Below are 19320 nucleotides of genomic sequence, written 5' to 3'. Positions count from 1 at the left end.
AAGACCTTTGTATACAAACGCAGGTGTATTGTGACGTGAGGACAGAAGGCGGTTGTCATTGACAACCTCTGATTGGCCAAGCTGTCAGCCAAGCATGAAATGTCATGCGTATTCCTGCTTGTGTGCCAACAGCCTCTGATCGAATGAGAAAATTTTTATGGACCGCGCTTCTAGCAAATATGATCTTTTCGCCCTTGTGAGTAGAGCTTTACCCTACATGGGTGAACTTGGCCCTTTCGATTATTTCAAGTTAGCGAAACGGAGGGCTAAAATTTCACAAGCGACGCGAAGATGACGGATAACAAAGAAAATGTAAATTGGAGTAGGTTTGGGTTGGATCCTGTTGGCCGAACAGAGCCTTCGCCTCCGCAGTCACACCGAGATCAGTCTTCAGAATTCAAAGCTGTTAGAAGTACGGCCTCTGGAAATCCAAATGTGAAAGAGCTTTTCGACGAGGATCAGGTAAATTTGGCGGGAAACGAGGGAAGCTTGTAGCGGTTGTCAATTTCATTTTTCTTCTTCGAAGCCTTAAAACCTTATCATTATTTTAAAAATTCTCTTAGCTTACATGCAAATAAAGCGATTTATTATCATATTTTAAAGGGAACAAAACGATATTTCCTATAGCTACAACACAATCGCTGAACCTAGAATCTTTTTATTTTGATTTTCGATCCTTACTTGAACCGATCAACCTTTTGCGTGGTGTCGGATGGCAGCTGCCTTCGATTCAAACACACACAAGAATAAGCTTACTTCATGTATTTTGATTTGATTTTAGTATGCTTACACGACATAACAATTTTATTTTCATCAAAATGTACGAGTCGTCTTGAGTTTGAATCTCGGTGATTTAATTCAAGGTTGATCGATTAATTTATCAAACACGAATTTTTACGGGAACATTTTTTGCTGTAAACAAATTAAAGTGGTAAGCGAAATATGTTTTCTAGCCGGCATGAATTGTTAATCAGAAATAATAAAATTTCAAGCTTGTACGCGGATTTCTGATTCGATAAACTTTAATTCGATGGGCTTATCTGTTCAATAGCCACTTCGCTTAAAAAGGCGGGCTTCGCTTCTTTGCCTCAAGTAATTTAATTTATTTTAGCTTCGAGAAGCTCGATCAGGCGTTCGAGTGTGAAAATATGAAATTATTATAACAGCTCAACGGAATCATTCCGCCCGCAGTTATTCAGATCGGTTTTGTTTTGTTAATTAAAAGCTTATAATGTGCCATTACTCTTCTTTTCGTTGAACAAAACAACATCCTTTCGAAAGGTTTGGTACACGAATGAGTATGCAGTAAGAATTGTTTCGAAAGGAATCGAAATGAGCCGATTAATTCAACAAGCCTCCGCTATTTATTCGCTCTCTGAATTTTTCTCTTTCCTCGACTAATGATCGGCTTTCTGAATCGCTACTCCGAAAAAGAAACGATGCGTATTCGCTTTAAATGGTGTTTGAAAACTTAAAAGGCAATGCCGAGAAATACCAACTTTGAGCTGCTTTGAGTAAAGTATTTCCGTGCATGCATGTACATGTAAGCTTACATCCAACTTACTTTAATTAATTTAGCCATGTACATGTATGCTTAAATTAATTGAGGCCCGTTCCAAACGCCGCTCCACTCATGTGCCGAACCTAACTGGTGAATAAAGTACGGCAGAAGAGCGGCGTTTGAATCAGTTTGGTCCGGCACTTTTAATTAGGTTCGGCAAACAACGTTAAGTTCGACAGGGTCTGCCGCACTATGCGACATTGGAGCGGCGGCTGATTCATACGGTGTTCTTCTCATGTGCCGAACCTAATGCATGAATTACTGTAATGTATTTTCGATATAACAGCGCTCATGATTGGTCTAAAGTGGAGTGGCGTGACTAGGTCTGATCAGTCATGCATGAAGCACGACGGCACAAAATTTCGGGAAAATTACTTCGCTCACCGGGCTCGCATTTTGTTTATCTTTTTTAATATGTTTCAGCTCAAGAGAAGCGGAACTTCGTGGGAAAATTGTTTTGGTGGTAATTCCTTTTTGCTGTTTTCCCACTTTGTGAGATCAAATTTGTAGATTAGCATTTACAAACTAATTCTCGAGAGAAAACGGCCAGTTTAAATAATATAAATCTCGCGGAATGAATTTGCTTTTCCGGAAATATTATTATTATAGCAAAACTTGCGTAATAGTTTGCTGATTTCGACTGCAAAAACCTTTTATCATCCTCAACGCAGACGTTCAGTCAATATTATTGTTAACGGCTTGTTTCCGCGAATTAAGTTCGACACAAATACGCCGTTTGAATCAGCTGTCGTTCCAAAGTCGCTCCAAGGTCGAACCTTACTGAGTTAGGTTCGGCACATGAGCGGAGTGGCGTTTGGAACGGGCCTGAATCATTTCTTTGTTGAAAAATTTTGGCACCCACTGTGATGTTGTTGCGAGATTCCTTATATAATTCCTGACCCTGGATAAGTATGAAAGGGCGCGGGGTGGGGTTGACAGAAATAGGAACACATTTCTTAGTCATAGACCCCGACAAAACTAATTCTGCCAGATTATTTGAAAAGGGCATCTTTGGCCCAAAAATGGAAAAAAAAAATTTCTATCCCGATTAATCCAAATAAATTTAAAACTGTATTTTCTGATAAAATGTTAAATTCCGTTCACTGATCCATACTTATCTGAAAAAAAAAAAGAAAATGCTTAATAATAAGTGAAGCATGTGCACCCCTACACTAAATTTGACTTATAACTTAGTGATGCTAGCTAGCTGGCATCGTCAAATTTCTCTACCCTGGAGAGCATTTTCAAAAAGCTCATTTGGGCTTTCAAGTTTATCCAGATTAGTGTGGATGGGTGGGCTTCAAAAGTTAATCTGAATAATCGAGCTTAAAAATAGTAACAAAAAACAACAACATGAAAATCAGCACTCTTTTTAAGCGATTACGTATTGCTTATATATAATAAACTCCTGTACGGTGCACATTGACAAGGCGTTTTAATTTTAAACTTGGCCTATTTAGTGCTCGAGGGGATTTACACAGTCATTATTTTTGATAATCATATAATAATTCCATTACTAACAATAAAATTACAGCTTTTTATACCTCAGATATTGCTCAAGGGGTTTATTTACTCTACTTTTTAAAAACTTGGGCCCAGTTGTTCGAAGGGTGGATAATGCTATTCACCGGATAATACACTATCCAGTGGATAGCATAGTTTGTTTTGTTAGCATTTATCCACTAGATAGCGATTTATCCGGCAGATAGCATTATCCACCCTTCGAACAACTGGGCCCTGGTTTTTATTCGAGGAAATATGGTAAGCAATTACATTATTTTTATTAACTGTTTTTTTTTAATGTTTATAATGTTTAGGGAGATCAAGTATCTGAAAAGCCATGGTGGAAAGCAAATTTCTTTGTGAGGGAGCGGGTGTTGTTTGGAACATGGGATGGTGAGTTTCATTCACAATGTAAAATGGGAATCAACAGCAGTTATCCTAAATATTTTGATCTGTTATTCACTGATGATGTCTACCAGCTGGAATTGAATGAGACTTCTCCTCAGAACGCCGAAGACTTCGTCAATCGTAATTCGCGAATACGCAAAAGATTTACATTAAATAACTACTGTTCGGTGCTTAGGACATGTCTAGACAGATATAGCAATTGATATTTGGAAAAACTAATGTACCAAACAATGTTATTATCGAAAACGCGACCAGTTTTGAAGAAAGAAAACCGTTTCATTTGCATTTCTGGATTTGTCATATTTTTTTTCTTTAAAGACAGATTTAGTTCATTTTAGCACTAGAAAAAAGCCCAGGATCTCTTCTGTTTAAAAATGTATGGGTTTATGGGGATTTATGGTGTTAAAAGACATTTACAGTGGAAAAACTTATGTCATGTCTGAAAATGTTGGAAAAACCCCTCTCCCCCCAGTCCCTGAGGGGTTAAATTCATATACATGTACATATGATTGACAGCGTTATAATATACATCCTACATAACTCATAACTACATGACTATGTACATGTATTATTGCACTGAATGTTATATGTTATTACCAAGTTTGTTAAAATCTGAAAATTTAAAATATGCTGCAAAATGGAGCAGGAAAACAATTATTCAGTGTTCTCCCTAGGTATCTATGGCCAGGCGGGCCGCCTAGCTTGATTCACAGGAAAATCGTTGCCGCCTGGCTTAAAAATTGAAGATGTAACACAACATAACCCTACTGTTTGAGATCTGGAACGAGAATTCCTTTCCATAAGCAAAGACGAAATCACTTTTTTACTGTGTTTTCGCACCTTTAATATCGTTATAAAAGTCATTTACCCTTGCATTAATGTGTTTAAATCTGTGAGTGTGATGCATTCGTTTTGTTGAGCAGCAGCTACCTTAGCTTTATCGAATTGCTACAGAAACACAACAGCACTTCAAGGTGTCGTACATGGATTACTAAATGAAGTTCTCGTGTTCGTATAAAGAATGGGGAACTCAGCCGATTTGGGTTGCTCAGAAAAGAAACTAAAATTAGTAAATTTTACTCTGGAAAAAAGACAGAAAAGTGATAGTAACGTGGGGGGAACAAGTTCCGCAAATCAGGTTTTAACGGCATTTAAAAATCAGAGTCAGAATACCACCTGGCCTTCCCAAAATCCTAGGGAGAACACTGTTATTGTCAGTGAAAATCTTATTTACAGCTAGATAAACGATGGTGCCTGCAGTGCCTGGAAAGGCATCATACATATTAATATGAGTGCACGTATTTTGTCTATGTAAGATGCCTGTTATATACAAGTGACACATAATACACTCAGACTTCTGGTTATTATATGGGCATCATGACTTTTTGTTAAATGATTATATGCTTAGAAGTGGATTTTTTTAAATACTTTCCTCTCTTTGTTGACAGGTGTTTTTACATCATGTATGCTGAACATTTTTGGTGTTGTCATATTTCTCAGAACAGGATGGATGGTGGTACGTACATTCTGTAATACATGTATTTACTTTTAATTACAGTGTACATATACAGGTACCTGCCAACTTTTTCTGGGTTAAAGGCGTGAGATTTTTATCCTAAGAGTGCTACAATTTCCAGAGATGACACGACCATTTCCGACGATTTCCGAAGTATTCCGAAGACGTTCCGAACTGTATCCCGAACACAGTCCCAAGACTTGTTTTGCTAAACACGAGTACACGACCACATTCTCAAAGCTTTTCTTATCAAAACTTGAACATTTCGGGGAAAGTATCGTCATAAATTCAGTTTACATGGAGTTTTCGTTTCTCACATTGGTTTGAGTTCACATATTTTTGTAAAGTGTGCTATTTATGGTTGTAATAACTCACATTTTTCAACTAGGCGTGAGAAATTGGTTCGTAAGCGTGAGATCGAAGTTTTCAACTCGCAGGTGTGAGACTCACGCCTAAGGCGTGCGAGTTGGCAGGTATATACATGTACATGATGCTCTCAAAATGAACCACTGTCCTGGGGAAAGTCAACAGACTCCTAATCTCCGTGGACAGACAGTCTTCCAGTACACCCGGGTCTATATTGACAAAAAACGGCAGCTATGGGATGTGTTGTGATTACATTACCTTAAGTGTAATTATAATAATTATTACCCAAGCCTACATTATGTTGTTACTTCACCAGGGCTAAAAAAAAACAACTTAGCTTGGGCAAGTGCATGGGCATAAAATGTTACTTGTAATAAATAATAAAGATGGTAAATTTTAAGCTCGGTAATAAATATTAAAGATAAGATGTTCTACATGACACGAGCATGGGACAAAGAAAAATTTTTGTCAATTTTTCTTTTTTCTTTGTCCCATGCTCGTGTCATGTAGAACATCTTATCTTTATTATTTATTACCGAGCTTAAAATTTACCATCTTTATTATTTACTACAAAAACTTGATGAATTCGACATTGCTGATCCTAACAGTATGCAGGACGCATGTCACATATCAACCTAGTAAAATGGCCCAGCTCACAACGAGTCTCTCGTAGCTCAGTTGGTTAGAGCGCCCAACTGGTATCTGGGAGGCCATGGGTTCGATTCCCGTCGGGGACTCAGAATTTTTCTTTGTCCCATGCTCGTGTCATGTAGAACATCTTATCTTTATTATTTATTACCGAGCTTAAAAAAAAATTTACCATCTTTATTATTTACTACAAAAACTTGATGAATTCGACATTGCTGATCCTAGCAGTATGCAGGACGCGTGTCACATATCAACCCAGTAACTCAGTTGGTTAGAGCGCCCAACCGGTATCTGGGAGGCCATGGGTTCGATTTCCCGTCGGGGACTCAGAATTTTTCTTTGTCCCATGCTCGTAACATGTAAAATGTTACTTGTTCAACAGCAAAATCTACTTGTGCTAGTCAACCAGACAGAATGTTTGTGGAGCTCTGTGCTGTTCCTCCCAGAAAAAGCACTGGCTGTATATTTTCAGCATAATGATAATGAATGGCTACACTGTATGCAATATGGCTAAATTTGGTCAACTTACACAAATGTCAACTTCATGTTGTACAGTGTACATGTAGGTCCAGGGTGGGGTTAATTTTTGGAGCTTAATTACCAATAACTCAACTGATTGAGTAATTAAATGTTACATATTGGCAAATTTATAAAAAAGAGCAAAAAACAAGTTACATTTTTCAGTATTGTGTGCGGGTACACTGTTAAACTGTCAGTTTATTGATTGCAGGGTAATGCAGGTATTGGACTGTCGCTGTTGATTATTGTCTTAACACTGTTGGTTGCCCTGGCGCCTGCGTTGTCTGCTATTGGTGTTTGTGAAAGATGTCATGTAGAGAGTGGGGGTGTGTACTTCCTATTATCCCATGTTCTTGGTCAGCGGAGTGGAGGCACTATAGCAATCCTTTATTCATTTGGAATGGTAAGTTTATTGTTCTTATATTGAATGTCTCTGGAAAACGTGTGGCAGGCTGGCGTGTAAAGTCAAATCACAACACATTGTACTGTACATATCCAGGGGTTTCATTAAGAGCCAGCCACCAGGAAAATTGACCAGCTGTGAACATGACTTTGCCCGGCTGATTTTAACATCTGAACTGACTTCAGTTTACCTAAGAGGGTAGGGTCTTACTAATACTTTACCCAGGTCCAAAACCCTGATGCCCACGTGCTCCAAACCTTTATAAATCCCCTGCATATCCCTGTAAATATTGTCCAATACATTATTCATGTTGAACCTTATGTTTTGTCAAAGGAAGTAAGTGAACATGTTGCATAGTGCCGAACAAACTAGAGCATGATCTATTTCAACTTGTCGTTATTGCGTGAACAAGATGCAACATGTTTAACAAAATTTGTCCAACAACAGGTACTTGTGTGAACTCAGTATTTGGCACCCTTGTAGTTGTAGGTATAGCACAGATATCACTGTACATGTATGTAGAATATGTAGACCTGTGTTCCCTTCTTGCAATACTGTTTCAAGAAAATAAAACCATTTTGGTACAGTGACATTTGCATATTTTTATATGAAATTTTATTCAAATGCAATATTAAATAATTCTTGTGTTTGAATGGAGAATTTGGTTTATTGAGAATGTCTTGTTACTACCAGGCTGTAAGCATCTCATTGTTCTGTGCTGGATTTGGTGAGTCCATGGCGGAGACCACAGGCTGGGATAGTCCATGGGCAGTGCGTGTCATTGGTCTTGTGACTTCGCTCATCTTGTTGGTTGTAGTTCTTGCCGGCGTCAAATGGGTTGTCAAGCTACAACTGCTGCTTCTTGCTATACTCATGCTCTCTGTTTTGGACTTCCTTGTCGGCACTTTTGCACACACAGACTATGGTAAGTGGAAGCATTTCCCCATCCCTCTGGAAATGACAGTTTCACTTTTAATTATTCTTCCTGTAAAAAAAAAAGTTGGCTTTTGAAATCCACCCTCCCCCCTCTCTTGGCATGTTCAGTGATCTTCCATGGGGTGGGTTTAGATATTTTTTTCCTGCAAGCTGTTCCAGGAAATGTCCATACCTCCCACACAGATTTTTTTTTTTAGTTTGAACTTCACCACCCCTCTGAAAATTACATTGTTTTACTTTTAGTTATTCTTCACGTAAAAAATTTTGTCATTGAGACCTGCCCTCCCCCCTTGGAATTTTAAGTGGCTTTCCGTGGGGTGGGTTTAGATATTCTCTTGCAAGCTGTTCCTGAAATGATTTAACCCCCACCCCCCCCCCCCCCCCCCATTGGAATTTCCAATGACCTTCCATGGGGTGCTTCTACGATATGACTGTTTTGGAATCACACATTTACAGTAATTGATCTAAAAGAAAATTTCAACACAATTCAGTTCATGATCAATGTATGTGCTTTTCCTTTTAGCTGCTGGTTTTACAGGCTACAGGACTGAAAATATGGAAAACAATGCACCACCCAAGTTCTCAGAAGGTCAGAACTTTTTTACCGTGTTTGGCGTGTTCTTTCCCAGTGCCACAGGAGTACTAGCTGGAATTAACATGAGCGGTGACCTCAAAGATCCATCAAGTAACATTCCTGCAGGAACACTGGCAGCATTAGGGTTCAGGTTAGTAGAGGGGCGGTAAGGGGGGGTCATGCGCACAGTTCACGACTATTAAAAATAGTAAATCACGTTTCACGGAAAATAACATCGTAGACGAGGAAGCCTTGTGCACTTAAGCCTCCATATTGAGTGTTTTTAGTCCTGTAAAGATTTTTTTGCAAAAAATGACTGACTACCTGTTCTTAAATATTTAGCCATCGCGCAAATTGTGTCCAAAAGAATCTTCTTGCACGGCAGGTCGGTTTTCACGGAAAAAGTGGAGAATTATTGTCAAGTTTTAAGATTATTAAAAAAAAAGTTTTGCTTTCACGGGTCACGACTAACATGTCATTCACAGTTCACGGATAATAATATTTTATAATCACGGATCACGGAGAATATAAACGTACAATCACGTTTCACGAGAAACCCCCTTACGGCCCCTCTTAGTATGAACAATCATTTTTCCTTGTTAAGGCTGCAGAGCTGCGCTCTAGCAGAGCCAGGGTGCCACATGTGACTTACTTTTGCCTTTGGGCAACTTGTATAACTTTGCTATCTTGCCCATGTAAAAAGTGACCAGGATTCCAGTGGGATCTGCCATTAATCCTAGCAGGAACTGAGATCCCGTAAAGATCCCACCAAGATGGTGACATCCCGCCGGGATCCCCACCGGGAAAAAAATTGCTGCCACGTTAGGCTCCTGCCAAGAACCTTGCCGGGACCAGGATCCCGCCTCGGTAAAATTCCCCCCCCCCCCCACAGATCCTGCTGATTGCCAAAACTTGGCTCTATGAAATTGATCACTGTGTAAATTAAATCTTGGTAGTGTTTTCCGCATGAACTCACTTCTCACTGGGAGAAAGCTTTGCTTTGAAATTCTGACAAATCATGCTGTGGTTCGGAAAGCAAATCATGACTTGAATTATTGATGAAAAAAAAAACTCAAATTACATAGTTATGTATCCAGTTTAATTTGAAATGTCGAAAACATAAAATTATGTGGGGACCTAAGCTTAAGAGCCCCAGGGAAGGGGCACCCAGAATTTCTTACGTAAGAGCTTTTGGGAACCCTGCAATTATTCTGATCTTGATCTTTGACTGGCTCGTTTTATGGAGCATTAACTCTTCTTATAACAACATAAACATTAACTTATGTTTAAAAAAATAATAATAATTTATAATGGTATGGTTGTTTTTGTTGTAACCAGTGGGATGCTGTACATCTTGTTTGCCGTGTTACTGGGAGCAGTTTGTACTCGTTACTCTCTGGTCACAGATTACATGATAGCATCCAAGGTGTCCTTAGTCGGCGTGCTGTTCCTGTTTGGTCTGTATGTGTCTTCTTTGTCTTCCTGCCTCGGAGCGCAGTATGGAGCTCCCAGAGTACTGCAATGTTTAAGCAAGGAAAATGTTGTACCTCTCATTAAACCACTGGGCAAGGGGGTAAGTTTATTATGAACATATTTTGGTGTTAAAAAATTTATAACTGCACTTAAATGACCGTATTGTCTGCCATGCCTTGAAATCTGTGAAATATGTGATTTTCAATGCCATCAAAATGATGCGAATTGGATATTGAAGTGAGATCATACAGCATTGCCTCCAGATGTGTTACTGCAAGTCAGTGTTTAATTACCTCTAGCAGTTACTCAGCAATCTCTTTTGTTTAGACATGCTCCAAGTAAAATATAATAATATTATACTGAAAATCCTGTAAGTCAACAAAAACAAAACGGGCACACAGAGGGTCCTTAAACCATTAAAAGTTGGAACTAAGCCGTGGGATTTGCTTCGTAAAAGGCTCCTTTTAGTGGACCTAATTATATAAAACCCTGGAGGAGAAGTGAGGGGTATTTTAAATGGGCCTTTAAAAAAATATCTACAGGTGCCTTTAATTGAGAGGATTATTTTTACAAACAAAGTAAGTCAGATGCCTAATTGCGATAGGGCATTTTATTACAATATGGTCTGGGATAAAGAGGATGATATGTACTCAAGGTGCATGGGGGCCGGGATGGTTCTACAGTACTGTAGTTTTAAAAACTCATTTTATTAGAATAAGGTATGAATAAAAAATATTATTATCTGTTTAATTTCTTCATCTATCACTTTTCAGCGTGGTCCAAACCAAGAGCCTTACGCTGCGGCAATTTTTGTGGCTGTCGTCGCTGTATCGTTTATTATGATTGGTAACTTGAATGCTCTAGCACCCATTGTCACCATGCCTTTCCTTTTGACGTACGCTGCCATTGACTATGCATACTTTAAGCTGGCCATGAGCTACGACATAAGACAGCAACAGAAATCAGCGGAGCGGAAGCCACAAGATTTGAAAAAGTCAGCAGAGAGCCGACTTATTTCGTCTGAAAACAAAGGCAATGGAAAGATGACGAGTTATGGCAGTGGTGTAGTTGAGAAACATGATTTCGGTGATGTGAAATTTAGCCAGCAAGATGCCATGGAAAAAGATGATTCTCAAGAAAAGGAAAATATTAATAAAGATGAAACCTTGTCTGACTATGACTCGCCTCTGGATATGAAACATAGTACAGAAGAGACAAAAGTAAATGTTGAAGGTGAACATGCTGACCTATCAAGAGACGATACAACAAAACTGATAGAAAAAGAGAGCAACATAGAAAAGAACAAAACAGAAGTGCACGAAAAAAGAAAAGGTTAGTTATTTTGAAAATAAGATTCTAGAGGCCGTGCAAAAGGTTTCTGATGTCTCTTTGTCCCTCGTTTCCAACTTACCTGTCGCCTATTAATTTAGGTGAGGGAAACGTTGTCGCTGTCGCAAATACACCCTTTTAGTGCTAGTTTCTTTCGGCTGTCAGTGCTCTGGAACAAGATTGTCGCTGCATTGTTTCGGAGCAATGTCGCCTGTCACCATAACCAAGGACATTCTACATGGTGTACCCTGTTCTGTTTGATTGAGATTTACCTTGCATGTGCTACTCAGTGGTCGTCAACGATGGTTAGTTCATCACAGACCATCTTTCCTTCAGATGTGTTCTTGTATTCCTTTTTGAGCATTTAATAAAGTCTTCCATGTACTGAAAATATTGCAATAAGACAAAAAAATAGGAGTAAAAGGAACAAAAATAAATAAGGCAGTCATTGAAAAGGTCATATGCATGAAAAGTATTACACAGGTATTGGAACAGAACCTTGGAATGACAAAGGCCCTGTTATAACTGACAGTTTTCCCCAGTCCCTTGGCACTTTCTTTCTTACATGTATACTGGGGTTTCACCGTACTATGGTAAGGTAAAGTCTGTGTTGAGCCTAGTGGCCCATCTTGCCAGAGCTTATCCCGGTTTTTGATTAGTAGCATTAAGCGACCAGGAGTATAAATTTCTACTCCTCACTGGATGGGATACTAGTCCATGCTAGGGTTCCCCCAAAATTAAATTTACCGGTATGTATTTATGACACCTGGGTGAAGAGAGAAACTATATGAGACTTAAGTGTCTTGCTTATGCAGGAACACAACACTGTACCTTGGCCAGCAGGGCTCGACACTAACACTTTCCCGATTTCCACTGGAAAGTAAATTTTCTTCTTGGAAAGTAAAAACGAAAATGAACCAAACTTCCGATCTGGAAAGTGAATTTCAGGCTTTACTGGAAAGCAAATTTTATGCTTAGGCTAAATGGAACAAATGTGAAAAAACTAAGATAATGATAAAAAATAGCAATATAACAATGAAACTCGTCTAAAAAAAAACGATCTCGCTTCTCCGCCATATTGGATCAATTTAATTTTAACCCTCACCCTGGAGTGCAGTTTTGGTGGGATAGTGGAACGAGAATGATACGTCCAACTTTTAACGACTAAAACAATGCCATGAGACACATAGAAAGATTTTTTTATTATTAATTAAACATGGTTAGCAACTATGGAACTGTCATCAATTTTGGAAAGTAAAATTTTGAGATGGAAAGTAAAATTGAGTCTACTTTCCAAAGTGGAAAGTGGTGTAAAGTTAGTGTCCAGCCCTGGCCAGGGCTCAAACTTGAATCACTACATGTACTAGATCCCAATTCCAGTGTGCTAACCATTAGGCCACCAAACCTCCCACTGTACTTTGCTCTCACTGTACAAGCCTGGATGGATGGTTTTACACTAATACAGAAGCTTAGGTTAGGGTTATCTATATTTATAACACTGATACCACTGGTCTTTCCTTTTAAATCCAGAACAAAGAAAGAAAGAGGACTACTACCATGAAGAGCAGCAGATCAAGTGGGAGATAGAGAAACAGCCATCTTCTTATTATTCAGATTTGTGTAACCGATGGGTGTCCTTAGCAGGGGTGAGTGATTGCGACAGTTCCACCTCCAGGACATTGCAAAACGAGAGGCTTAGTAGGGGGCATAGGACCACCCCCTCCCCGTCAGGAAAAAAATGAAAATAAAAATCTAGTGGATTTCTTGGAATGCTATTTCCTGCATTCTGGATGCATTTTAAACCAAGAATTAAAAACTCTTTTTCAGAATTTGTCTATAAAAAAAAGGAAAAAAATTCCCCCAAAATAGTAGGTACAATGGCCACCTCAGGCCCTCCCCTAAAACCACCTGTGACAATTGTTGAAATAAATTTGTAGTTTAGAAATGATCCAAAACTACCGGTAGTGACGTTTTCTAAGGATCAACACAGAAACCAAAGTTACTTTTTTCATAAAACAACAAGTTCTACAGAAACTGTTGCATGCTATTTTGGCATGCAAGTAAAACACTCAGTTTAATTTATTAACATAAAGTGCAAAATATACGGCAAATGTATAAAAGTGTAAATGTTTCAGCTATGGCAAATTATTTTGTACATTTTTTTCTTATTTTGCTTGTATTTTATATATTTCACATTGCAGGCATTTGCTAGTGTGCTGATAATGTTCCTTATTAACTGGGGATATGCACTGGCCAACATTTCTGTGGCATTAATAGTATACATATATATTGGACAGGCCAACCCAGGGCTGTCTAAAGGTAAGCTGCAGGCTTTATAGTGTCCATACTTACATATTGAGAATATTACACACATAAAGGAGTAAATGGGCTAACTTTAAAATTATCAGGCAACTAATTTTATAAAAATTGCTTTCAAGAGTTTTTTGCAGAAATACTTTGAATTACACAAAATTGGGAGGTAGTTTAATTTCATCATCAATTTTGTTTTTCACCTGAAATGTGTAACCTCTCTTTGAAGTTTTTTTTTTTTATTTATTTATTTATTTATTTATTTATTATTTTTTTTATTATTAATGCTTACAACAATGCTTACAACAATACAATACACACAAGGAAGAAAAAAAAAATTACAATGTAATAAAGTAAGGAAACAAAACGAAACGATGTATTACAAATCTCTACACTAATTAACCATAGGAAAATAATAAGCACAAGAACGATAAAGGGGCAGGAAAAAGAGGACGAAATCAATATGGTGGCAGAAATTAAAAATGCAGGGCTGTTGGTGGCATTGCCAAGGCAAGTGGGGGTAGAAAGTGGAATGTCAGGGGATACAAGGGTTTTCTTTGGTTATTTGACCTTTTTAAATGAAATTTTTCAAAAGTTCCCATTTCTTCGGAGTAGTGGTTTTTGTTATCTGTTCTGTTTCATATGCAAGTTTAAGATATCGCCGAAAACCATCTATGTGGGGGGTAGTTTCTTTTGTATGGCAAAGCCAAATAAAGTGTCTGGCAAGCAGGCAACAGAAATTGATTTGATTGTAGTATTGAGATGAATCTGGTGTTAAACCCATAGCAACAGTACACTCCAATGAGTTGTTATTTGGATTAATTTTGCACTGCGTCATCCTTGATGTCACATCGGCCCAGAAGGATTCCGTTTTAGGGCATTTCCAGAAAAGATGAATTAATGTTTCTGGCACCTCACGGCAGAAGGAGCACTTAGAGTCATCTTTAATTCCTATTAATTTTTATACAAGAAATTGTTTGTTGATATTCTTCGGTGCAAAAATTTAAATTGAAACTCTTTCAGTCTGATGCTTTTTGTGCGCTTCGAAGCTAGCTGGTACGTCTTTTGCCATTTAATATCTTCAGCATTTGTGATGTTACAATCATTCATCCATTTCTGCTGGCTTTGGGTTGGAGCAGTTGATTTTTTGGCAACGAGTTTAAAATATGCAAGTCGGGTTGCACTTTGTGTTGTCATTAACTTAGTAGAGAAGTTTTCGTACTCGGGGCTATTGTTTACAAAATTAATTTGTGCGTGTTCCAAGTAGACTTGATTGTAGATACCAGGCCGTAATATCTTAAAGGGCACGCATTGATATTGTATTTAGCTCTCTTTGAAGTTATTAGTTTCGCTGATGATTAGTATTTAATAGTTGCTTGAGTTTGGCCATGTAACTTGCCATGTACACAAAAACTCAGACTGAGAATTTTTTTGCTAAAGCGACGTACACCTGTAGGACTTGCAGGTATTAACCTTTTGCAGTTTGCTGTTCTCCTGACTAAGATTGGAAAGCCAAAAAGCCAAACCTCTTCCTGGGTAATTTCTCTTTCTCATAAAAGCCAGTACCAGTGATAAGTATTGAAACTTATATCCAAGTCTGTGTTGTGTTGGAAAACCAACACAACACAGCCAACCTAATTAACCAAACCAAATTAACCAAAAGCATTTTTTTCCCAAAAGAACCTGGAAAAACACCAGTTGATTTAAGTGAAAACACAGTCAGTGGGTTACAATCATTTCAACTAAAAACAGCTGGGAATCTTTTTTGTTTGAACACTTCTCCTAAATCAACCAAAGCCAGTTGTGGTTGAAATGGTTCATGTAAGTCCCAGCGGAGTACTATTGTACCTAAATAAGTTGCAGCAAAAGTTGAATACATATTTTGTAACCTTTACAAGCTAAGTCTATGGAGTCCCAGTGCAGCTTGTCAGCTACATGTACAAATCAAGATAGTACATGTTTTTACCATGAGTGACTATTAGCTAGCAAGCATTAAATGACTTGTTATTTTTTGTTGTCATAGGTGTCGCTTCTGAGTTTGTGTTTTCTAAATGGGTCCAGTCCTTGTGGGACAAGCTGACAAGGTAGGCATCACTTCATGTGCCTGCATTATTGAAAAATTATTTATTTATGTATCCCTACAGCAATCTAGTCCACAGCCTTTACATTTTGGCCTAACAGCACTCCAAGAGTTTCTGTTTTCAGCTCTGTTTTCAGAGAGTTGTCTGTCTTAACAAGATAGGTGACTTCGCTAACAAATAGTTCACTGGTATATATTAATGCTGCTTTCTACTTGTGAAGTGCTTTTTGGTGGAATCGTCATGTTTTAAGGCTAACCTTGTACCCTTGACCCGTTTAATTGTTTTGGGGTTGGGACGTTTGAATACGCTGCACTTGATCATTTATTGTTGGCAACTGTCTGTCTCGAGAGACAATGGTATCCTTGCACAATTTTACAGCCCCCCTAAACCCCCCATGAGGGGGCTCCCCCCATACTCCACCCTGGTGATGCACCTATACAGGATATTAAGCCCCTGAGGGCAAGGACATGATACATGTAAGTTTAACTTATTATAGGAAATTAACGCAAATTGAAAAAAAAAGCATTTGAAAAATCCCATCAGGGTGGAAATCTACCAGTATCACTGAAACTGTGAAGAATGTTCAGATTCCTTCGCTTAACCCATACATTTGACTAAAGTATCATGAAAATTGTTTCCGTATCGAATTATACGCCTAGTGTCGAAAAACTTGTTCCTGTTGTCTCAAGTGTTTTGCTTTGTGTATTTCTTTCATTTTGAAATGTTACCCTCTCTTTCACGTTAATTTCCTTTATTGGAAAGTTGCATTTACTTCGATTCCCGTTAATTTAAGTCGCATTTATTTAATTACAAATACCTTTTAAAATTAACACAAGCGTAAATTTCCAATAATACGCTAAGGTAATCTATTCACTGACATTTTTATCTAACAAACAGAAAAGAGTCTTCACAGCAACAGATTGTCGTCCCAGTCAGTGGTATTCCTTATCAGATGTCTACTTACCAGCTTACTGAAGAGAACACAGACTTCTCTTACAGAGACAAACGGCACCAATCCTCCATGGTATCCAGTATCGGTCCCCAGTGAACATGTAAAGACAGGCTGATAGGGGAAGGAGGGAGGGGTATAGGATGGGAGGGGAGGGGAGGGTGTATAGAAATCTCCAAAAAATTATTTTATGAATTGATTTAGGTATACAGAACTTAATCTTAAATGACATTGTATTATGAGGTCTATTTAATTTTTTTAAGAAGTTTCATTACTCTTTTCAGAAAATCTTTTATCTGCTTTTCCTTCAAAAATTGCTTTGTTCGTGAAGAGAATAATTTATTCTCAATGTTTCATTTTCTGCAAGTTAATTCAACCATACTACAAAAAAGTCACTGTCTTAAACTGTATTTATTGTAAAAGTAATAATCCATTGTGTCCAATGCATGTGGAAATTTCTTCAACCGTACAAAAAAATATGTTATTAGATATTTATGGTTATTCTTCTGTATAAGAGTATTAGTCAAAAGTCCTGGTGACTAAAACGTAAACATTATTTACTTCTAATTTGTAATTAGTTTAGATTATGTACAATTTCATCAAAGGGACAGAAAGCTCTATTTTGTAAAAATAGTTTATTTCTCTGTCCTTAACACAACTGTAGAAATTTTAGTTAAAAGGATATAATTTGAGAATTACAACGTCAATTCTTGAAGAAGTCTTTAGATGGTAGCTAATGTGATCTAGTCAAGGAATTTATCAATTTGGTTATGTAGTGATCGAATTTTCAAAATTGAAAAAATATTGCATAGAAAAAGATGCCAAAAAAATTAAGTTGTTTGTATATAAATGGATATATTTATTTATAATGCAGGGTATATAAATATTACTGAATCCTTCAGTTGGAAAAGCAACTGTTTGGTTTATTTAGGTTTTACAAATTAATGTCCCTTGGAAGATTTTAATTTATTAACATTTTTCAAAAGCTCTATTTTTGTTTTCCTATTTTGTTTCATAGGGCTAAGTATATTACTAAAAGTACAAAAAAAATGATGAAAGGGTTGGGAAAATAATAGAGATTTATTGATGTCTTGTTGACGATATGAAGGCTAACTTTCCCGAGGCACCAGGGTCAGTTGTTGGAAATCTGATTAATGTTATACCAGGATTAAATGTTAATCCGGGATTAATTTCAAAGTAAGAACTTACGAACAAGAATATTACAGAAATCGTTATTATATAACTCATAGAAGTGAATTTTAAGTGGACTAATCCTGGTTTAGCTTGATCCTGGTCTGAACTACTGACCTCCGATGCAAGTAGTCTATCAAGTGTAGTTATGTCACACAATCCTATTAGTCTGTAACGGCTTTCAGTTGCTAAATGAATGCTGTTTGCTTTCAGGGAGTTATGTCACTTTTTGCGATGGCACAATTCAAGTCCAAAGAAAAACTGAAAATGATAGTTTACTTAGAAAAACACCAAATAGTTTATACTAAACCAAAGAGAAACAAGAATGATTAACATCAAGGTAGACTGAAAGTGGTTACGAACGACTGACGGACTTAGAAGGGTTAGGGCCTGTTTACATGATTCCGGAATGACTTTCATTCCGGAATGAAACCCGTTCCGGAATGAAGTTCGTTCTGCATTTACATGACAGAGTCGACCGGTTCAACCAAAGGTATTTTCACGTGCGTGGTTTTCGCGCGAGATCAAAACAAGGTGGCGCATGTTTCGCGCAAACATGTTTTTGTGCCCATTAATGGCCGTATGTGCAATTTTAACGAGTAATTTGACCATAGAGCTGCTTCTTTGGTCTAAACAGTAAATGCTATTACGTTTTTCGTTCTGAATTCAAACTGTGGAGTCCGTATGTGGTTTCATGAGTTGCGGTTTCATCTCGGAATGAAATTGGTTCTGTGTTTACACGATACCAGAATGAAATGTCATTCCAGAACGAAACTTTCATTCCGGAATGAAAACCGGAATGAACTCATTCCGGAATGACTTGACTTTCGTCTCGGTATCATGTAAACAGATACAGAGAAATGTATGGGGATGGAATGAACTCGTTCCGGAATGAAAGTCATTCCGGAATCATGTAAACAGGCCCTTAGTGTAATTTGGCCATCCGTGATGTAGCAGTTTGTAATTTCTCCATACGTTATTAATACATTTTCAACTGAACAGGTGATGAGAATAAAGACAATTATTAACTAGTGCATATTGTCTGATGTAACACCAAATTCTCTGAACTAAATTTAAAGGAAAATGTATGGCAGAAAGTAAGGAGAATCAATATTCAAATCAGGGGAGTAAAAGGGTTAAGCAATTCAAGGCTCCGATTTGACAATCTTTTTAACACTGAAATAACTTGTGGAGGCGTAAAGGGTCGCTTGAAAAGGAGTTGGAGTTTTATCACCGTAGTGCTTAAGGGAGAGTGAGATTAAAAACAGCATTGATATGCTTGGCAGGGAATGGGTGAATAGAGTATTAGTGACAGAAAGCTGTGGTGTTATAAACCTTAATTCACTTCGTCACCTTTCGCTATGTATCTTCGAAATCATGCTGTAAAGCGACTGATGGAAATAAACTCTACTCATCGTCACATTGTGCTTGTTGTGTGTTTAATTTTACCTAAGAGACATCAAATCACACTTGGGCCGTACTGTCCAACACTGCGGTAGAAAATGCGGTGAGAGTACAAAACCATCGCTGGTTTGCCACCGCTTCCTCCCCCT

The 19320-nt window shown here is 37.8% G+C and overlaps 1 protein-coding gene across 1 annotated transcript; it reads left to right on the top strand.

Annotated features, from left to right (window-relative positions):
• The first annotated feature begins 74 nt into the window (after positions 1–74).
• LOC144666953 (solute carrier family 12 member 8-like) lies at positions 75–19187 on the top strand. The gene is made up of 12 exons (XM_078528398.1): positions 75–462; positions 3379–3457; positions 4921–4988; positions 6733–6924; positions 7618–7849; positions 8384–8585; positions 9773–10007; positions 10681–11239; positions 12767–12882; positions 13438–13555; positions 15570–15630; positions 16525–19187. Exons 1-12 carry the CDS (start codon positions 292–294, stop codon positions 16673–16675), a joined length of 2184 nt encoding a protein of 727 aa, XP_078384524.1. The 5' UTR covers positions 75–291; the 3' UTR covers positions 16676–19187.
• The last annotated feature ends 133 nt before the right edge of the window (positions 19188–19320 follow it).

This window comes from Oculina patagonica, chromosome 9, assembly GCF_052425735.1.
Source record: "Oculina patagonica isolate OP01 chromosome 9, crgOcupat, whole genome shotgun sequence".
In the NCBI taxonomy this organism is placed as follows: domain Eukaryota; kingdom Metazoa; phylum Cnidaria; class Anthozoa; order Scleractinia; family Oculinidae; genus Oculina; species Oculina patagonica.
This window is presented reverse-complemented; position numbering and strand designations above follow the sequence as displayed.

Bases quoted from the DNA above. Each gene is read 5' to 3' on its own strand.
- LOC144666953 (XM_078528398.1), top strand. From the start codon at position 292: ATGACGGATAACAAAGAAAATGTAAATTGGAGTAGGTTTGGGTTGGAT. The intron at 11,240-12,766 runs GTTAGTTATTTT...TTTTAAATCCAG, and splicing joins AGTGCACGAAAAAAGAAAAG to AACAAAGAAAGAAAGAGGAC. The intron at 15,631-16,524 runs GTAGGCATCACT...TCTAACAAACAG, and splicing joins TTGTGGGACAAGCTGACAAG to AAAAGAGTCTTCACAGCAAC.